Genomic DNA, 20,797 nt, shown 5'->3' with positions numbered 1-20,797 from the left:
GGAACATATGAAAGCTGGTGGTTCCTTTTAACATGAGTCTTCAATATTCCCAGGTAAGAAGTTTTAGGTTGTAGTTATTATATTATTATAGGAATTATAGGACTATTTCTCTCTATACGATTTGTATTTCATATACCTTTGACTATTGGATGTTCTTATAGGCACTTTAGTATTGCCAGTGTAACAGTATAGCTTCCGTCCCTCTCCTCGCTCCTACCTGGGCTCGAACCAGGAACACATCGACAACAGCCACCCTCGAAGCAGCGTTACCCATGTAGAGCAAGGGGAACAACCACTCCAAGTCTCAGAGGGAGTGACGTTTGAAACGCTATTAGCGCGCACCCCGCTAACTAGCTAGCCATTTCACTTCGGTTACACCAGCCTCATCTTGGGAGTTGACAGGCTTGAAGGGGTGGGAATAATTTGTGGAACGTTCCAACAGGAATCTGTTCCAAAAAACGTAAAGTAAAAGGTTGCCAACCAACAACGCATACAAAGTAGCAACGCATACAAACCTAGCTAACTAGCTGCCGAATAGGCATCAACTCACCACGTAGCTTATTCTTAATGTTTGTCCATAGGCAACCAGAGTGAGGACAGACAGTTTTCGGAATAAACGTGATGAGTGAAAAACGCAATGAAATAGACCACTCCCTACGAAATAGACCACTCCCTACCCAGTATCTTATTCTGCCGCTATACAACTTTGTATGCGTTGTTTTTTGGAAACCTTGTTATTTACCAAGTTTTTGGAATAGATTCCTGTTGGAACATTCCACAAATTATACCCACCCAGGTTGAAGTCATAAACAGCGCAATGCTTGAAGCACAGCGAAGAGCTGCTGGCAAAACGCACGAAAGTGCCGTTTGAATGCATGCTTACGAGCCTGCTGGTGCCTACCACCGCTCAGTCAGACCGCTCTATCAAATCATAGACTTAATTATAATATAATAAACACACAGAAATTCGAGCCTTAGGTCATTAATATGGTCGAATCCATAAACTATCATCTCGAAAACATAAGTTTTTTCTTTCAGTGAAATACGGAACCGTTCTGTATTTTATCTAACGGGTGGCAACCCTAAGTCTAAATATTCCTGTTACATTGCACAACCTTCAATGTTATGTCACAATTACGTAAAATTCAGGCAAATTAGTTCGCAACGAGCCAGGCGGCCCAAACTGTTGCATATACCCTGACTCTGCGTGCAATGAACGCTAGAGATGTGACACAATTTCATGTTAGCAGGCAATATAAACTAAATATGCAGGTTTAAAAATATATACTTGTGTATTGATTTTAAAGAAAGGCATTGATGTTTATGGTTAGGTACATTGGTGCAACGACAGTGCTTTTTTCGCAAATGCGCTTGTTAAATCATCACCCGTTTGTCGAAGTAGGCTGTGATTCAATGAAAAATTAACAGGCACCGCATCGATTATATGCAACGCAGGAAACGTTAGATAAACTAGTAATATCATCAACCATGTGTAGTTAACTAGTGATTATGTTAAGATTGATAGTTTTTTATAAGATAAGATTAATGCTAGCGAGTAACTTACCTTGGCTTCTTGCTGCCCTCGCGTAACAGGTAGTCAGCATGCCATGCAGGCTCCTCGTGGAGTGCAATGTAAGGCAGGTGGTTAGAGCGTTGGACTAGTAACCGAAGGTTGCAAAAACGAATTCCCCCTGAACAAGGCAGTTAACCCCCGTTCCTAGGCCGTCATTGTAAATAAGAAAGTGTTCTTAATCTGACTTGCCTAGTTAAATGTGTAAAAAAAAAGTAACAAAAAATATTCAAAATAGGCAAATCGGTGACCAAAAATACCGATTACCGATTGCTATGAAAACTTGAAATCGGCCCTAATTAATTGGCCATTCCGGTTAATCGGTCGACCTCTAATCTAGATCAGTGGTTCTCTAACCTCTCCTCAGGACCCCCTGACGTTAAATGGGGGGGCGGGGGGTCCCCCGAGGAGAGGTTAGAGAACCACTGATCTAGCCCTTTAAGTATTATAGCTACAGTGATGTGATGCCTGGGTTAGATGGCTCCACTGCTACAAGGCCTTATGAGGCCACAACACCCTGTACTGTGGTAAGCCACTCTCAGGTTAAGGAGCTTTACATCAGCCAACTCACTCTCTCACACACACACACACACACACACACACACACACACACACACACACACACACACACACACACACACACACACACACACACACACAATTAGTGGAATGAAACAAAGTGCCAACAGAGATGGGGCGTAATTCAGAGAAGCCTGTCATTTCAGCCCCAGAGAGCCTAGGTTCAGCCCCAGAGAGCCAAGGTTCAGAGGAGATTCATTCCTCTATTGGGTTCAACCCATTCCTGAATCTCCATACTAGTCCTTGACTCACTCCAGTTCCAAACAGTGGATTGTTTATCTGGAGGGCACGACCCCACTCTAATTTCCACTGATCAGAGCCCCTCTGATATCAGAGATTAACAGAGCCCCCAAATCCTTAATCTGGGTTAGGGCAGGGAGGGAGGGCTTCCTCAAGGAGACTACTGCTGCCTCATAAGCCTGTGTTATAGAGATGCTTTGTGGCAGCAGGCAGCAGGCAGCAAACAGTGCATTGCAGTAATGTGCAACGTTTACAGAGAGCCTGTGTACTGAGCCAGGAGAAAACATGCCTGTCTCAAGAGAGTCAGAGTGTCCTAAAGGGGACCTGAGCCAACCTGCCAGACCGGACCGTGACCATGAGTGGCCAAACCCAGAGTGGGAGGGAGAAAGGAGGGGACTAGTGTGGGAACTGGTGCCAGGCCCTGGGTCTCAAAGTCCATGCAGAGAAATTCAGTCAACCTTTCTGTCACAGATATACAAAACATAGACTACACAACCATATACATAAAAAACTCAAGACTGAAACTTTGGGTAGATTTTTTTGGGGGGGTTACTGTACTCCCCCCTCTCTCTGTGTTTCTCTGCCCCTCTCAGGGTCCCCTCAATGGATAGAAGACCAACAATCCGCCTGGCTATGCTCCACCAGCTCCATACTTCCACCAGTGAATGAAAAAACAAAGTTTTCCTCGTCACATTTTCCATGGAATACAGAGTGAGGCTGGATTTACTCACTACAATCAATAGAATACAGTAATCTCTCTCTCCCTCCCTCCCTCCTTAGGAAACTCCAAAAGATGCTAAAACAAGGAACATAACTCTAAAAGGACTTTGAAGAGAGGAAGGGAGAGAGAAAGAGTGAATGTGGGAAGAAAAAAATAGTTAGGCAGAGGCACACGAGGAGAAAAACAGAGATATTTTATAGAAGCCCTCCAAACCAAGACGCTACGGAAACAAATCCCATTTGGAGTTGAGTGAGGCAAAAGAGTAGGGAGGGAACAGAGGAGGAAGGAAGAGTTTAAAACAGTAAAGGACAGTGAGCAAGAGAGACGGGGAGAGAGAGAGAGAGAGAGAGACGGAGAGAGAGAGAGACGGGGAGAGAGACGGGGAGAGAGAGAGAGAGAGAGAGACGGAGAGAGAGAGAGAGAGACGGGGAGAGAGATAGAGAGAGAGAGACGGGGAGAGAGAGAGAGAGAGACGGCGAGAGAGAGAGAGAGAGACGGAGAGAGAGAGAGACGGGGAGAGAGACGGGGAGAGAGAGAGAGAGAGAGAGAGAGACGGGGAGAGAGAGAGAGAGAGACGGAGAGAGAGAGAGCGAGAGAGACGGGGAGAGAGAGAGAGAGAGAGAGACGGGGAGAGAGAGAGAGAGAGACGGGGAGAGAGAGAGAGAGAGAGACGGGGAGAGAGAGAGAGAGAGACGGGGAGAGAGAGAGAGAGAGAGACGGGGAGAGAGAGAGAGAGAGACGGGGAGAGAGAGAGAGAGAGACGGGGAGAGAGAGAGAGAGAGACGGGGAGAGAGAGAGAGAGAGACGGAGAGAGAGACGGGGAGAGAGAGAGACGGGGAGAGAGAGAGAGAGAGACGGGGAGAGAGAGAGAGAGAGAGACGGGGAGAGAGAGAGAGAGAGACGGGGAGAGAGAGAGAGAGAGACGGGGAGAGAGAGAGAGACGGGAGAGAGAGAGAGAGAGACGGAGAGAGAGACGGGGAGAGAGAGAGAGAGAGACGGGGAGAGAGAGAGAGAGAGAGACGGGGAGAGAGAGACGGGGAGAGAGAGAGAGAGAGACGGGGAGAGAGAGAGAGAGAGACGGGGAGAGAGAGAGAGAGAGACGGGGAGAGAGAGAGAGACGGGGAGAGAGAGAGAGACGGGGAAAGAGAGAGAGAGGGGGAGAGAGAGAGAGAGACGGGGAGAGAGAGAGACGGGGAGAGACAGGGAGAGAGAGAGACGGGGAGAGAGAGAGAGAGACGGGGAGAGAGAGAGAGAGACGGGGAGAGAGAGAGAGAGAGAGAGACGGGGAGAGAGAGAGAGAGAGAGAGACGGGGAGAGAGAGAGACGGGGTGAGAGAGAGAGAGACGGGGAGAGAGAGAGAGAGAGACGGGGAGAGAGAGAGAGAGAGACGGGGAGAGAGACGGGGAGAGAGAGAGAGAGAGATGGGGAGAGAGAGAGAGAGAGAGAGAGCCGGGGAGAGAGAGAGAGAGAGCCGGGGAGAGAGAGAGAGAGAGAGAGAGAGAAAGAGACGGGGAGAGAGAGAGAGAGAGAGAGACGGGGAGAGAGAGAGACGGGGAGAGAGACGGGGAGAGAGAGAGACGGGGAGAGAGAGAGACGGGGAGAGAGAGAGAGACGGGGAGAGAGAGAGAGACGGGGAGAGAGAGACGGGGAGAGAGAGACGGGGAGAGAGAGACGGGGAGAGAGAGAGAGAGACGGGGAGAGAGAGACGGGGAGAGAGAGACGGGGAGAGAGAGACGGGGAGAGAGCTATGAAATGCCTCACTGCTCTTGGTTAGTATGGGTATGATACTTTACTAAATCTCCATCTTATAATGAGAGATTTACTACAGTCCTCTACTGGTTCACATCACAAGACCAGTAAGCTCTCCCTGCTGGCCTCTCTCATTCTCCCTCTCTGGCCTTATCACGTGAAGGGGCTCCTGCTTTCCCCACCCACACCAAGCAGCCACTGTGCCGAAACGTCCCTCAGACCCCACGCCCTGCCCTCAGACCCCACGCCCTGCCCTCAGACCCCACGCCCTGCCCTCAGACCCCACGCCCTGCCCTCAGACCCCACGCCCTGCCCTCAGACCCCACGCCCTGCCCTCAGACCCCACGCCCTGCCCTCAGACCCCACCCCACGCCCTGCCCTCAGACCCCACGCCCTGCCCTCAGACCCCACGCCCTGCCCTCAGACCCCACGCCCTGCCCTCACGCCCTGCCCTCAGACCCCACGCCCTGCCCTCAGACCCCACGCCCTCCATCTTGTCTGTCTGTTATCGTCTCATTTTCACTTTCCCCCCTTCCTCTCCCTTCCCCCTCCCTTCTTTCCCCCTACTCCTCTCCTCCTCCCTTCCTCTCCCCCACTTCCTTTTCCCCCCTCATCTCCCTCCCTCCGTCCTCCTCTCCCCCCCACTCCTCTCCTCCTCCCTACTCCCCCATTTCCCCCTCCACTCCTTCCTTGAGTGGTGGTACACCATCCAGCAGAGCCCTGCTTTTCTTTAACCCCCCCGTACTCCCCCTTCTCTCTTTAAACGTCCATCTCCTCCTCCCTTGTGTAGAGCCATAGAAACACCACCAGGCCTGAAGAACAGATTTAATTCACACACACACACACACACACACACACACACACACGACCACACACCCACTCATTCACACACACAACCACACTCATTCACACACACACACACACAACCACACTCATTCACACACACACTCATTCACACACACACACACACACACACACACACACACACACACACACACACACGCGAGCGAGAGCGAGACAGAGCGTGAGAGAGCTCACAGAGACAAACAGTTCCCCACTTCAACAAAACCACACTGTGTTCAGATGGCACTGACCTCAACACGACACAATTAGCCCAATTCCACCATATGGGGCATAACATTAGATTAAAACTGCTGGGGCTGAACACAACATCCCCACGGTGTCAACACTCTGAAATATATTCATGGAGCTGGTCGTGTGAATGAGTGTGTGTGTGTGCGCGTGTGGGGGGGGGGGAGGTCGTGTGTGTGTGTGTGTGTGTGTGTGTGTGTGTGTGTGTGTGTGTGTGTGTGTGTGTGTGTGTGTGTGTGTGTGGTCGTGTGAATGAGTGTGTGTGTGTGGTCGTGTGAATGGGTGGGTGTGTGTGTGTGGTCGTGTGAATGAGTGGGTGTGTGTGTGTGGTCGTGTGAATGAGTGTGTGTGTGTGTGGTCGTGTGAATGAGTGGGTGTGTGTGTGTGGTCGTGTGAATGAGTGTGTGTGTGTGTGGTCGTGTGAATGAGTGTGTGTGTGTGTGGTCGTGTGAGTGTGTGTGAGTGTGTGTGGTCGTGTGAGTGTGTGTGAGTGTGTGTGGTCGTGTGAGTGTGTGTGATTGTGTGTGAGTGTGAGTGTGTGTGTGTGTGTGTGAGTGGGTGAGTGTGTGTGTGTGTGTGTGTGTGTGTGTGTGTGTGTGTGTGTGTGTGTGTGTGTGTGTCATCCTGGTCAATGAGGAAAAAAAACAATGGCAGTTGAGAATCAACTGTCCCGTCAACCCCAGTCAGTCAGCAGTGAACCGTCCCGTCAACCCCAGTCAGTCAGCAGTGAACCGTCCCGTCAACCCCAGTCAGTCAGCAGTGAACTGTCCCGTCAACCCCAGTCAGTCAGCAGTGAACTGTCCCGTCAACCCCAGTCAGTCAGCAGTGAACCGTCCCGTCAACCCCAGTCAGTCAGCAGTGAACCGTCCCGTCAACCCCAGTCAGTCAGCAGTGAACTGTCCCGTCAACCCCAGTCAGTCAGCAGTGAACCGTCCCGTCAACCCCAGTCAGTCAGCAGTGAACCGTCCCGTCAACCCCAGTCAGTCAGCAGTGAACCGTCCCGTCAACCCCAGTCAGTCAGCAGTGAACCGTCCCGTCAACCCCAGTCAGTCAGCAGTGAACCGTCCCGTCAACCCCAGTCAGTCAGCAGTGAACCGTCCCGTCAACCCCAGTCAGTCAGCAGTGAACCGTCCCGTCAACCCCAGTCAGTCAGCAGTGAACCGTCCCGTCAACCCCAGTCAGTCAGCAGTGAACCGTCCCGTCAACCCCAGTCAGTCAGCAGTGAACCGTCCCGTCAACCCCAGTCAGTCAGCAGTGAACTGTCCCGTCAACCCCAGTCAGTCAGCAGTGAACTGTCCCGTCAACCCCAGTCAGTCAGCAGTGAACTGTCCCGTCAACCCCAGTCAGTCAGCAGTGAACTGTCCCGTCAACCCCAGTCAGTCAGCAGTGAACTGTCCCGTCAACCCCAGTCAGTCAGCAGTGAACTGTCCCGTCAACCCCAGTCAGTCAGCAGTGAACTGTCCCGTCAACCCCAGTCAGTCAGCAGTGAACTGTCCCGTCAACCCCAGTCAGTCAGCAGTGAACTGTCCCGTCAACCCCAGTCAGTCAGCAGTGAACTGTCCCGTCAACCCCAGTCAGTCAGCAGTGAACTGTCCCGTCAACCCCAGTCAGTCAGCAGTGAACCGTCCCGTCAACCCCAGTCAGTCAGCAGTGAACCGTCCCGTCAACCCCAGTCAGTCAGCAGTGAACCGTCCCGTCAACCCCAGTCAGTCAGCAGTGAACCGTCCCGTCAACCCCAGTCAGTCAGCAGTGAACCGTCCCGTCAACCCCAGTCAGTCAGCAGTGAACCGTCCCGTCAACCCCAGTCAGTCAGCAGTGAACCGTCCCGTCAACCCCAGTCAGTCAGCAGTGAACCGTCCCGTCAACCCCAGTCAGTCAGCAGTGAACCGTCCCGTCAACCCCAGTCAGTCAGCAGTGAACCGTCCCGTCAACCCCAGTCAGTCAGCAGTGAACCGTCCCGTCAACCCCAGTCAGTCAGCAGTGAACCGTCCCGTCAACCCCAGTCAGTCAGCAGTGAACCGTCCCGTCAACCCCAGTCAGTCAGCAGTGAACCGTCCCGTCAACCCCAGTCAGTCAGCAGTGAACCGTCCCGTCAACCCCAGTCAGTCAGCAGTGAACCGTCCCGTCAACCCCAGTCAGTCAGCAGTGAACCGTCCCGTCAACCCCAGTCAGTCAGCAGTGAACCGTCCCGTCAACCCCAGTCAGTCAGCAGTGAACCGTCCCGTCAACCCCAGTCAGTCAGCAGTGAACCGTCCCGTCAACCCCAGTCAGTCAGCAGTGAACCGTCCCGTCAACCCCAGTCAGTCAGCAGTGAACCGTCCCGTCAACCCCAGTCAGTCAGCAGTGAACCGTCCCGTCAACCCCAGTCAGTCAGCAGTGAACTGTCCCGTCAACCCCAGTCAGTCAGCAGTGAACTGTCCCGTCAACCCCAGTCAGTCAGCAGTGAACTGTCCCGTCAACCCCAGTCAGTCAGCAGTGAACTGTCCCGTCAACCCCAGTCAGTCAGCAGTGAACTGTCCCGTCAACCCCAGTCAGTCAGCAGTGAACTGTCCCGTCAACCCCAGTCAGTCAGCAGTGAACTGTCCCGTCAACCCCAGTCAGTCAGCAGTGAACCGTCCCGTCAACCCCAGTCAGTCAGCAGTGAACCGTCCCGTCAACCCCAGTCAGTCAGCAGTGAACCGTCCCGTCAACCCCAGTCAGTCAGCAGTGAACTGTCCCGTCAACCCCAGTCAGTCAGCAGTGAACTGTCCCGTCAACCCCAGTCAGTCAGCAGTGAACTGTCCCGTCAACCCCAGTCAGTCAGCAGTGAACTGTCCCGTCAACCCCAGTCAGTCAGCAGTGAACTGTCCCGTCAACCCCAGTCAGTCAGCAGTGAACTGTCCCGTCAACCCCAGTCAGTCAGCAGTGAACTGTCCCGTCAACCCCAGTCAGTCAGCAGTGAACCGTCCCGTCAACCCCAGTCAGTCAGCAGTGAACCGTCCCGTCAACCCCAGTCAGTCAGCAGTGAACTGTCCCGTCAACCCCAGTCAGTACAGTTTACTACTAACTGACAGGGTTGACAGTGAAGTTCACTACCGACTGAGGGTTGAGGGGCTGTGGATGTTGAGCACGCTGCCCTGGAATGTTGGTACATTCCACAAGAGGGGCACTCTCTCTGGGGGTGGGGGAAAGCGGGAGACGTGAGGCCCTATTAGCAAGCAGGCTGATAACTTTCAGGTAAAGCCACTCCCCACCTACCCAGTGCTTCCCAAAACCAGACAGAGAGAGGAATATAAAATTTGAAATTGAATTAAGAGACAGAGAGAGAGAGAAAGAAAGGACAGAGAGAAAGAAGGAGAGGGACAGAGAGGGACAGGGACAGAGAGGGACAGGGACAGAGAGGGACAGGGACAGAGAGGGACAGGGACAGAGAGGGACAGGGGGACAGGGACAGAGAGGGACAGGGACAGAGAGGGACAGACAGGGACAGAGAGGGACAGACAGGGACAGAGAGGGACAGAGAGGGACAGAGGGACAGACAGGGACAGAGAGGGACAGGGACAGAGAGGGACAGAGAGGGACAGAGAGGGACAGAGGGACAGACAGGGACAGAGAGGGACAGAAAGGGACAGAGAGGGACAGAGGGACAGACAGGGACAGACAGGGACAGAGAGGGACAGGGACAGAGAGGGACAGACAGGGACAGAGAGGGACAGAGAGGGACAGAGAGGGACAGGGACAGAGGGACAGAGTGTAATGGTGCCAAATAAAAGCAATGGGATGACATGGCAGGAGGGAGGGAGCAACACATATTATTGCTATAGGTCCCCGTCTTACAGTCTGACTCCATAACCAGTGTGTCTCTCTACACAGTGCATTGGAGGCACCTGTAATTAGTGCATGTTTGGCCTGTTACTCCAGGTTACCGTGAATTAGCTAGGCTAGTACCCCGGCAATGTCAATCTGAGGGACAGAGAGACTACCATTCACTCACGTCACCAGAGGCTCCCCCCTTTCTGTTCCAGCTTTATCAGTCAGTTATGCAGCCACTGAGTCCAGCCAAATGAACCAGCAACAGCCAGGTCCCCCCCCCCCCGCTCCAACAGCCAGGTACCAAGCCCCCCCCCCCCCCCCCGCTCCAACAGCCAGGTACCAAGACCCCTCCACGAGTCTTTCACATTCCACAACCTTTACTCTGTAATAACATGTAGGAGTTGTTGCTATAGGGCTACTATAGAGGGGGATTGACAGGAGCAGACATGTCCTGACGTGGTGTACTGTAGACACCATCACCTAGCAGAATGACAGACTGTTTCCTCTTTCTTCCTGGCCACACACACTGATAAAGGGTTCGCTACCATGGTTCCTGTTCACAGCTCTGTGTGCTAGGGGCACCCCCACAGACACTGGCATCGTAGCATGTTAGCATGGTACCCGTAGCTCCACACGGTCCCGAACGGCAGGGTGACAGACAGTCCTGAACGGCAGGGTGACAGACAGACACGGTCCCGAGCGGCAGGGTGACAGACAGTCCTGAACAGCAGGGTGACAGACACAGTCCCGAGCTACAGCCGGGACTGGAAGTTAACTGGTGAGTGGTAGTCATGCAGAACCCAATAAAGTTGAAAATCCTTAGTAGAGATTCCATTTGTAGAGCAGAAAAAAGTGAAGAACCTATCTAGGAATTCATTTCCATCAGCAATAGAACTCCTTCTCTTCAGAGTTCTGCATTCTGAGGACCACTCAGGGCATCAATCCATTTCTGCCCAGAACAAATGGTTAAAACACTCTTGCTTTCTCTCCGGTGCACCAGGTGTGAGAGGGGTTAACAGGAAAGCGAGGCATGTGTTCCCAACGACAGTGTTACGCTGTGTGAGGTCAGCGACCGCTCCAAAAAAAGAAAAGCTAAATGGAACGAGGAAGAAGCTATAAAACTGGGTAGGGTACAGGAAACCAACACCTTTTTATGGGATTGTCATCATATTGTCCAGCTATGGAGAATATAACTTAGCAACTCTTTCTCTCCTCTGGATATCATTAGTGTGATGACTTTCATTTAATTAAACTATCTGTTAAGTATCTGATGTGCTTTTGTATTAGCGTCGGCCATCGTCTGGCGAGCACAGAACAGCTTGTTTAACTGAACTCCAGGTCCTTGTGCATTATTAACAGAGGACACCCAATCCCCCCGGGGCCTGGTTCAAAACAGAAAACCACCCAATCCCCCCGGGGCCTGGTTCAAAATGTAAAACCACCCAATCCCCCCGGGGCCTGGTTCAAAACGTAAAACCACCCAATCCCCCCGGGGCCTGGTTCAAAACGTAAAACTACCCAATCCCCCCCGGGGCCTGGTTCAAAACGTAAAACCACCCAATCCCCCCGGGGCCTGGTACAAAACGTAAAACTACCCAATCCCCCCCGGGGCCTGGTACAAAACGTAAAACCACCCAATCCCCCCCGGGGCCTGGTTCAAAACATAAAACCACCCAATCCCCCCGGGGCCTGGTTCAAAACGTAAAACCACGAGGATGTGGTTTTACTAGAGGGACTGAAACCTGAGCCTCCATCATACACACATACAGAGAGACAGACCGACCAGACGGGTACAAGGCTTCATCGAGAGAGAGAGAAAACGTGTGGGGGGGCAGAGAAAGGGAGAGAAACTTTTCTTCATTACAGTAGAAAGAGAAATGCAGGACTCTACCAGCTCATGCTACAAACTAACTATGTTAACCAACAGCTTCAAGGAAGGAATTTCATTAGACAAATGTACTCACCAGCCAAACCACAGACGTTCCTGAATTTACCTCAGCTATACAGTATACAAAACTGAGTTCTTCTCTGGTGGAGGTGCTCAGGACCTACCCAGTTCAGATACACAACTGATATGAACACTTTAGAATTACATACGGGCATCATTTCAAAACCACACCGCAGTTCTGTTTTCCTCCATGGCAGAAACGTTGGCGATTACATGCATGTCACAGTCCATAGGACTACTTCCAGTAGGAATACAATGCCATTTCATTTAGTTCCTAATCAGAAACCTCTCTCCAGCACTGGTTTTATTGGACCAGCCAGACAGGCCTAGCAGTGTGTGTGTGTGTGTGTAATCCGTGAGGTCATCAGTGACCGTTACAGAGAGAGGAGGAGGATCAAGCACATCATACATATTCTAGCACCGCGTGACACAGTAACGGTAGTTCATCTGACGGGCGAACAAGTGCTTTGTGTAACCTTGGAGGGCGTCCAGAATGACAACAGAAGGTTAAAACTCAAGCGTTTTACACTGGCTGGTTGAGTGACTACAGTAATGGGGGGGGGATTTACCACCACCCCCCCTTAACCAGAGTCCCTGTGGAGTCTCAATCACTAAGGCTATCTGCTGAGGGAAAAGGCTGCATTAGGGCCTTTCATCCCGTAGCTAAACACACACTCTTATACAGTAGCTTCACACTCCGCTTGTGGGAAAGGGCATAGAAGCAAGATAAAACTCTTCTCTCTCTTTACCACAGTAGTCTACAATTAAATGGTATATTTAAGCAATAAGGCCAGGGGGGGGTAATATTGGCCATATATCACAAACCTCTGAGGTGCCTTATTGCTATTAGAAACTGGTTACCAACATAATTAGAGCAGTAAAAATACATGTTTTGTCATACCCGTGGTATACGGTCTGATATACCACGGCTGTCAGCCAATCAGCATTCAGGGCTAGAACCACCATGTTTATAACAGGCCTTATGTGATTTCACCACATTTCAAAAAGAACAAATAAAAACACAGAACAGTGTAAACCTAACCCATGTGTCCCGTACAGCAGCATCAGCAGCCTCAGGTCTCTTACCTGGGGCAGGGCGGTGTTAAGCTGCCTCTGCAGCGAGTCTCTATCGTGGCTGACCTCGTGCAGCTTGCCCTGGGTCAGGCCTAGGTTCTCCTGGGTCTCCCTCAGCGTGTCCAGTAGCCGGTCGCGTTCCTCCAGCATGGAAACCATCAGAGATTCAAAGTGCCCCTCTGAGTCCGAATGCAGAGGTGAGCTAGACCCCCGCCGGCCACCCGAAGGCCCCTCCGACTCGCTGATGGTGGGCATCACCTCGCACATCATCTAGGATAGGAGGAGAGGGGAAGGAAGAGAGGAAGGGAGGCGGAGAGGGAGAAAATGTCAGAGAAAGAAGTCGCCAACAATTATAAGGACAACGCCTCAGCTCAATAGCGTCTTGATCTTTACATCAGAGTTGAATGACTTATCACACATCAGGATGAATGACAGCATCACTAAGCGCCGTTCTCCGTGGAAAACATTACGAACACTAAACATGAAACCGCAAGGTGATCATGAACATACATTGTATTTTCTTCATACATGCTTGACTCTGAGGAAAATCATTAAGTTCATTCACAACCGAGAGCACAGAAAAATATCCAGGAAGGGCTGGACATAACCTGCCAGCACTGCCATGATGCCGCAAGACACTGGACCTCAAACTTGTGTTAAGTCACAAGTGTTGACAGGTACTGACATTTCTGTGTGGTGCCATCTCTGGTGTTCTGTGTGGTGCCATCTCTGGTGTTCTGTATGGTGCCATCTCTGGTGTTCTGTGTGGTGCCATCTCTGGTGTTCTGTGTGGTGCCATCTCTGGTGTTCTGTGTGGTGCCATCTCTGGTGTTCTGTGTGGTGCCATCTCTGGTGTTCTGTGTGGTGCCATCTCTGGTGTTCTGTGTGGTGCCATCTCTGGTGTTCTGTGTGGTGCCATCTCTGGTGTTCTGTGTGGTGCCATCTCTGGTGTTCTGTGTGGTGCCATCTCTGGTGTTCTGTGTGGTGCCATCTCTGGTGTTCTGTATGGTGCCATCTCTGGTGTTCTGTGTGGTGCCATCTCTGGTGTTCTGTGTGACAGAGTGCTTGCAGAGATTCTATGAAGTTTGTCTCTAACAGACTCAAAATACACACATACACAGCCCATCAACAGAAACCCCCCCCCAGCTAGGGAACAAGATAAACTCCGGTACAACGTGACAATGGTACTCTCGCTATCTCCCCATCTGCACTCAATAAATCAGCACCTTGAGCCAAGCTGTTGTCTGAAGGGTAGTGGCAGGCACGCATGGAGAGAACATTCATTTGCAGTGAGAAAACACAACACAGTGGGGAAGGCCTACACACACAATCAGGCCGTATATATATATTGCACTAGCTGGTTCCTGCAATGTGCTGATTTATGATTTAGTAATCAAACTACTTTGTAGGTCTGCTGTAAACCACTGTATTTAACAAGAGGAGAACCCAGTCAAAGCACTCTTTTCTGCAACCTGTTTGATAAGCACTATTCCATTAATATCATAATAATGCATCTAATTATAATAATTGATGCCATTTAACAGACGCCCTTATCCAAGCAAATTACAGTCATGCTGCATACAGTCATGCTGCATACAGTCATGCTGCATACAGTCATGCTGCATACAGTCATGCTGCATACAGTCATGCTGCATACAGTCATGCTGCATACAGTCATGCTAGCGGGAATCAAACTCACTATCCTGGCATGGCAAGTGCCATTTTCTAACGACTGAGAAATGCCTTCTTCGTCATGGCCCTGGTCCGCAGAGACAAATAGCTTCTTCATGAAATAAAATGTTATTGGTCACATCCACATATTTAGCAGATGTTATTGAGGGTGTAGAGATATGCTTGTGTTCCTAACTCCATTAGTGCAATAGTATCTAACAATTCACAACAATAAACACAAATGTAAAAAGTAAAAGAATGGACTTAAGAAATATATGGTCTGCAGAGTCAGTATACATCCCATACACTAATAGTTGTATTAGTTCCCTTCCTGACAGACACCTCGTTAAGTTTGCTGGTGACACTGCCTTGATCAGGCTGTTGCATGATGACGAGGAACACCATGGCCCAGTCCTAAATGACTTTGTAGAGTGGTGTGACCAATCACACTTGGTCCTCAATACCAAAGAGATGTGCATAGACTTCAGGAAGAGAACACCACCTACCTCTGCAACATCTATCAGAGGTCAGAACATAGAGATTGTAGAGGAATATACATCCCTGGGTGTCCTCTTGGACAATAAGCTTCAGTGGAGTAAATGTACAGACCTGATCTACTAAAAAAAGAGTCAACAGAGACTGTACTTTCTCAAAAAGCTGGGATCTTTTAATGTTAATAGTACTATACTGACTCTATTTTACAAGTCTTTCAGTGAGAGTATTTTAACTTTTTGTATTGTTTGTTGGTTTGGCAATGCCACTGTCAGCCAGAGAAATATGCTGAGAAGGATTATCACCACATCAAGCAAGGTACTAGGAGTCAAACAGACAGGCCTGGATGAGATCTTTAAGGTCAGGGCCCTCCACAAGGTACTAGGAGTCAAACAGACAGGCCTGGATGAGATCTTTAAGGTCAGGGCCCTCCACAAGGTACTAGGAGTCAAACAGACAGGCCTGGATGAGATCTTTAAGGTCAGGGCCCTCCACAAGGTACTAGGAGTCAAACAGACAGGCCTGGATGAGATCTTTAAGGTCAGGGCCCTCCACAAGGTACTAGGAGTCAAACAGACAAGCCTGGATGAGATCTTTAAGGTCAGGGCCCTCCACAAGGTACTAGGAGTCAAACAGACAGGCCTGGATGAGATCTTTAAGGTCCCTCCGCAAGGCTCACAAAATCCTTTTAGACCCAAGCCACCCCCTGTACCCGGACTTTGAACTACTCCCCTCTGGGCGCAGGTATAGGGCACCCCTCGACAAGAAAAACAGAACTAGACAATAATTTGTGCCAGGTGTGATATCCCCCCTAAATAGCTTGGGCTAATGTTCCTATTGACCCAGTAAGGCCAGCAGGCTAATGTTCCTATTGACCCAGTAAGGCCAGCAGGCTAATGTTCCTATTGACCCAGTAAGGCCAGCAGGCTAATGTTCCTATTGACCCAGTAAGGCCAGCAGGCTAATGTTCCTATTGACCCAGTAAGGCCAGCAGGCTAATGTTCCTATTGACCCAGTAAGGCCAGCAGGCTAATGTTCCTATTGACCCAGTAAGGCCAGCAGGCTAATGTTCCTATTGACCCAGTAAGGCCAGCAGGCTAATGTTCCTATTGACCCAGTAAGGCCAGCAGGCTAATGTTCCTATTGACCCAGTAAGGCCAGCAGGCTAATGTTCCTATTGACCCAGTAAGGCCAGCAGGCTAATGTTCCTATTGACCCAGTAAGGCCAGCAGGCTAATGTTCCTATTGACCCAGTAAGGCCAGCAGGCTAATGTTCCTATTGACCCAGTAAGGCCAGCAGGCTAATGTTCCTATTGACCCAGTAAGGCCAGCAGGCTAATGTTCCTATTGACCCAGTAAGGCCAGCAGGCTAATGTTCCTATTGACCCAGTAAGGCCAGCAGGCTAATGTTCCTATTGACCCAGTAAGGCCAGCAGGCTAGTCTCTTTTTATTGGTATGTAACTGTTATGAAAGTTGTACTGTCATTTTGTTTTGCTATTTAAACACCATTATAAACACGTACATGACACTGCAACAAAATTTCCCCATGGCGACAATAAAGTCAGTAAAGTAACTTCTTTACGGCTTCTTCACCATGACCCTGCTCTGCAGAGAGTCAGTATAATGAGTAATGACTTCTTCACCATGACCCTGCTCTGCAGAGAGTCAGTATAATGAGTAATGACTTCTTCACCATGACCCTGCTCTGCAGAGAGTCAGTATACTGAGTAATGACTTCTTCACCATGACCCTGCTCTGCAGAGAGTCAGTATACTGAGTAATGACTTCTTCACCATGACCCTGCTCTGCAGAGAGTCAGTATACTGAGTAATGACTTCTTCACCATGACCCTGCTCTGCAGAGAGTCAGTATACTGAGAAATGGCTTCTTCACCATGACCCTGCTCTGCAGAGAGTCAGTATAATGAGTAATGACTTCTTCACCATGACCCTGCTCTGCAGAGAGTCAGTATAATGAGAAATGGCTTCTTCACCATGACCCTGCTCTGCAGAGAGTCAGTATAATGAGTAATGACTTCTTCACCATGACCCTGCTCTGCAGAGAGTCAGTATAATGAGTAATGGCTTCTTCACCATGACCCTGCTCTGCAGAGAGTCAGTATAATGAGTAATGGCTTCTTCATCAGGACCTTTATGCTTTCCAAGGGCCAATTTCTAACTGGAGATTTGCGCTTGAGGTTTGCACCAAAGCCTGTGGTGCATCAGATGATGAAGCCAGACCACCGAGTGCCCTTCCATTGACCAGACACTAAGAAAACCAATGTACACAAACACATGTAGACCTAGCCTACACTCACAATCACTCTGGATGTGTGTGTACAGTAATATGGTTTTCCTTTGTAAATGGGCAGGCATAAGATGTTGGGGATGCAGGCCTGACTGAGTGGTTGACTTCATCCACTGGCTCCACAACAGGGGGCTCAACACTGGCGATTAGGCCCTGTAGACGGGCCTCCAGGAGGGAAAGCCCAGAATCATGTGAGCTACATTTAAAAAACCCAAACGGAACTGCAGCTAATGAACTGGAACGAAGTGCATTTTGTACTGGGTGGCCGGGGAGGACTAGGGCTTTCCTTTCTTCTTCTTCCACGGCCTTCAACGCCAAAGGCACTTGCTTTCAGAAGCCACTGTGTTCAGTTCAGGGACCTGAGCAGTGACACTGTACCTTTAGGAGCTTGTTTAGGAGCCAAAACCATCCAAATCCCCCACATATCTAGGTAATAAATATTAATTTTGGCTGCTGCCAAATGTAACCTATTTTCACCCAGGCAAATGTACAGCAGGCTCCAATAACAAGGTCAAACCAACAAAACAATGGAGTTTATAGGGGGGAGGGGCCCTACTGAAGAGCACGAGACAGAATGACAGATGGTAGCCATACTCTGTAGTGTAACTACCTCAATGTACAAAACAACACGTTCTGTGTGCATCATGTCAGTAGGCTTCAAAGTATGGCAGTTCAGTTGTAGACATCTCAATGCAGTGACACCTATGTCACCAAGTAGCGTTACATAAGGCTGAAGTCCCTATACACATCCATTGAACAAAGCGAACACAGAGCTCGGACTGGATGGGCTGCTAACATACACAGTAAACAAGACTGCTACAGGTAGGCTGAAGTCCAAATAGAGAGACAAGGGGGTCAAAGTCCGGTAACATTAATGTGTAAACCATAACATCAAGGTCACGGGGAAAGCGTAACGCTAATACTTTCGGTCTGGAATGTGACTGTTTTTGATAAACAAACTAGCTGCCAAGGCGCGTGTGTTGGTACTGTAGAACAGTCCTAACTCTTTCAAACTCAAGGCTGGAGGCATAAAATATGAGTACGGACACCTAGCTAACTAGATCAATCAATTGGCAGTTATCGAAAAGGACTACGAGAAACTTAAGTTATAACAAGTTAATTAAGTAAGTTAGTGCCAAATGCACTCCTTTCCAGAGCTGTGAACCAAATGGCCATAACACATGCCTGGTAGAAAGTTAGTAAAGCTGGTACAATAAAAGGTTATACATTGTTGCAAATAGATCAATGGTTAGCTAACGTTACCTTTGCAAACTAGGCGAAATTCCTTTGTGATGTCCACTTTTCTTTTTATGTTGCTGAGCTTTCTTCAACTTAATTTCTAGGCAGTTCGTCCAACTAATGCAACGGTACAATTGTATGAATAATCCAAGCCATTCAAAACATTAAATCCATTGAAATTTTGAAAACCATCCAGACTGAAGGTCCCCGACGGCGAACAAAAAAGGAATTCCAAAGGCCGCACTGAGACCCACATCAGAGGGCAATACTCCAACCCTAGCTAGCTATTTCGCTAACGGTAGTTACTTCTGCATTGCACAAGATAAAAGTGCGTCAAACTGATTATTAGTATTTGCGCATATAATATACACGCAATTACTACCTCATCCTAACCTTTGTATACTTTGTTCAAGAAAAAAAAGGTGTAGTTAGCCAGCTAGGCAACACTCCTTACAAGGAACAAAAGTGGAAACAGATGTAGTTAGATAGCTAGCTAACGTTAGCAATCAAATGGCCAGAGCTAGCTAGGCACTATAGCCGGTTACGATAGCTCATTAGACTGTAACTAAAAAGTGAAATGTTACTGTCCAAGACAATACCAGGCAAAGCATATAAAGTGTTTATAATCCAACTTCAAGGGTCAAATGAAAAAAATTAAGACGAAGTCAAAAGAAAACTAAAATATCCAAAACACATTTTCTCTGGAGTATTTACTTTTGCCAGCTAACGTTAGCTTAGCTTCCCGTCGACGAGCCGCGTCACCACATCACAGCCTGGCAAAAACTGTGAGATCCAAGAGAGGAGATCGCGGAAACTTTAAAATCCTTGGATTGGGCTCAAAACACACTTGATAAACATGTATCCACGGCCAATTTGTCCATGGGTTACCAACGTATGAAATAAACCAGGTTTCCGTCCGAATGCAAGCTTTTAATCCAGTTTTCTTTGGTAGTCCAGCTCGACAGGAGCCGTCCCTCTCCCGGTCGGCACAGGAGTCACTTCTTGTTGTCTATCGTTTCCTGCTCTCCTGTGCGTCCATACGCTGGTGACGTTCGAACAGTGGAAAGCACGTCGCTAGGGCAGGGCTACCGTCCGTGAACAAGGTTGCGGCTCATTCAGTCTGACGTTAGATTTACAGTGTATTATCTTTGTGTGTGTTTTAGGTCATTGTGATTAGCCTATGTGTGGTGTAATAATGGCAGCATTTTCCCTCTTGTCACTTGATTTTTTTTAACATTTATAATGGAAGACATTTAGTTATGATAGATGCATTTATCTTTGAAAAATCACACACACACACACACACACACACACACACACACACACACACACACACACACACACACACACACACACAGCATTCCAGAGACACTCCACAGGGTGTCTTTATTAAAGTAATCATGCCCTCCATGTACACTATGAGACAGATATTGCCAATTTCAACGTTTTGCTTCAGGGACCTGCAATATTGGCAGTAATCAGTCAACATAATCATCCTGAGCTCCAACATCCTCTCAAGCTTTTGAGAGTGAAGGAGAAAGAGAGAGGGAGAAAATGTGAGGGTGGGTTTTGCTTAAATTAGTTATGGTGCCTCAGGATGGTCCTGTTAGACTACAGGATGGTCCTGTTAGACTATAGGATGGTCCTGTTAGACTATAGGATGGTCCTGTTAGACTACAGGATGGTCCTGGTAGACTATAGGATGGTCCTGTTAGACTACATCAGTAGGATGGTCCTGTTAGACTATAGGATGGTCCTGTTAGACTATAGGATGGTCCTGGTAGACTATAGGATGGTCCTGTTAGACTACAGGATGGTCCTGTTAGACTATAGGATGGTCCTGTTAGACTATAGGATGGTACTGTTAGACTATAGGATGGTCCTGTTAGACTACAGGATGGTCCTGTTAGACTACAGGATGGTCATGTTAGACTATAGGCTGGTCCTGTTAGACTATAGGATGGTCCTGTTAGACTACAGGATGGTCATGTTAGACTACAGGATGGTCCTTTTAGACTGCAGGATGGTCCTGGTAGACTATAGGATGGTCCTGTTAGACTGCAGGATGGTCCTGGTAGACTATAGGATGGTCATGTTAGACTACATCAGTAGGATGGTCCTGTTAGACTACATCAGTAGGATGGTCCTGTTAGACTACAGGATGGTCCTGTTAGACTATAGGATGGTCATGTTAGACTATAGGATGGTCCTGTTAGACTACAGGATGGTCCTGTTAGACTGCAGGATGGTCCTGGTAGACTACTGGATGGTCATGTTAGACTATAGGATGGTCCTGTTAGACTATAGGATGGTCCTGTTAGA

At 49.2% G+C, this 20,797-nt stretch overlaps 1 protein-coding gene across 16 annotated transcripts in view; it reads right to left on the bottom strand.

Moving 5' to 3' along the window:
- The window catches only part of LOC106599863 (liprin-alpha-1), a 91,543-nt gene extending 72,054 nt beyond the window's left edge, over positions 1 to 19,489 (bottom strand). For 3 of the 16 annotated variants that reach the window (XM_082969762.1, XM_082969763.1, XM_082969767.1), the window contains exons 1-2: positions 13,451 to 13,854; positions 12,778 to 13,035 (exon numbers count right to left, since the gene is read on the bottom strand). In XM_082969762.1, coding sequence (XP_082825888.1) covers positions 12,778 to 13,035; positions 13,451 to 13,804 — 612 coding nt within the window. In that variant the 5' untranslated portion in view covers positions 13,805 to 13,854. Of the gene's footprint in view, positions 1 to 12,777; positions 13,036 to 13,450; positions 14,064 to 18,499 lie in introns of those variants that run through there. The other 13 variants (XM_082969761.1, XM_082969774.1, XM_082969766.1 and 10 more) reach the window with 10 other exon arrangements.
- Positions 19,490 to 20,797: the final 1,308 nt, after the last annotated feature.

This window comes from Salmo salar, chromosome 26 (assembly GCF_965601325.2).
Source record: "Salmo salar chromosome 26, fSalSal1, whole genome shotgun sequence".
NCBI classification, from domain to species: domain Eukaryota; kingdom Metazoa; phylum Chordata; class Actinopteri; order Salmoniformes; family Salmonidae; genus Salmo; species Salmo salar.
The sequence above is the reverse complement of the archived record's forward strand: the minus strand, read 5'-3'. Positions and strand labels throughout refer to the sequence as shown.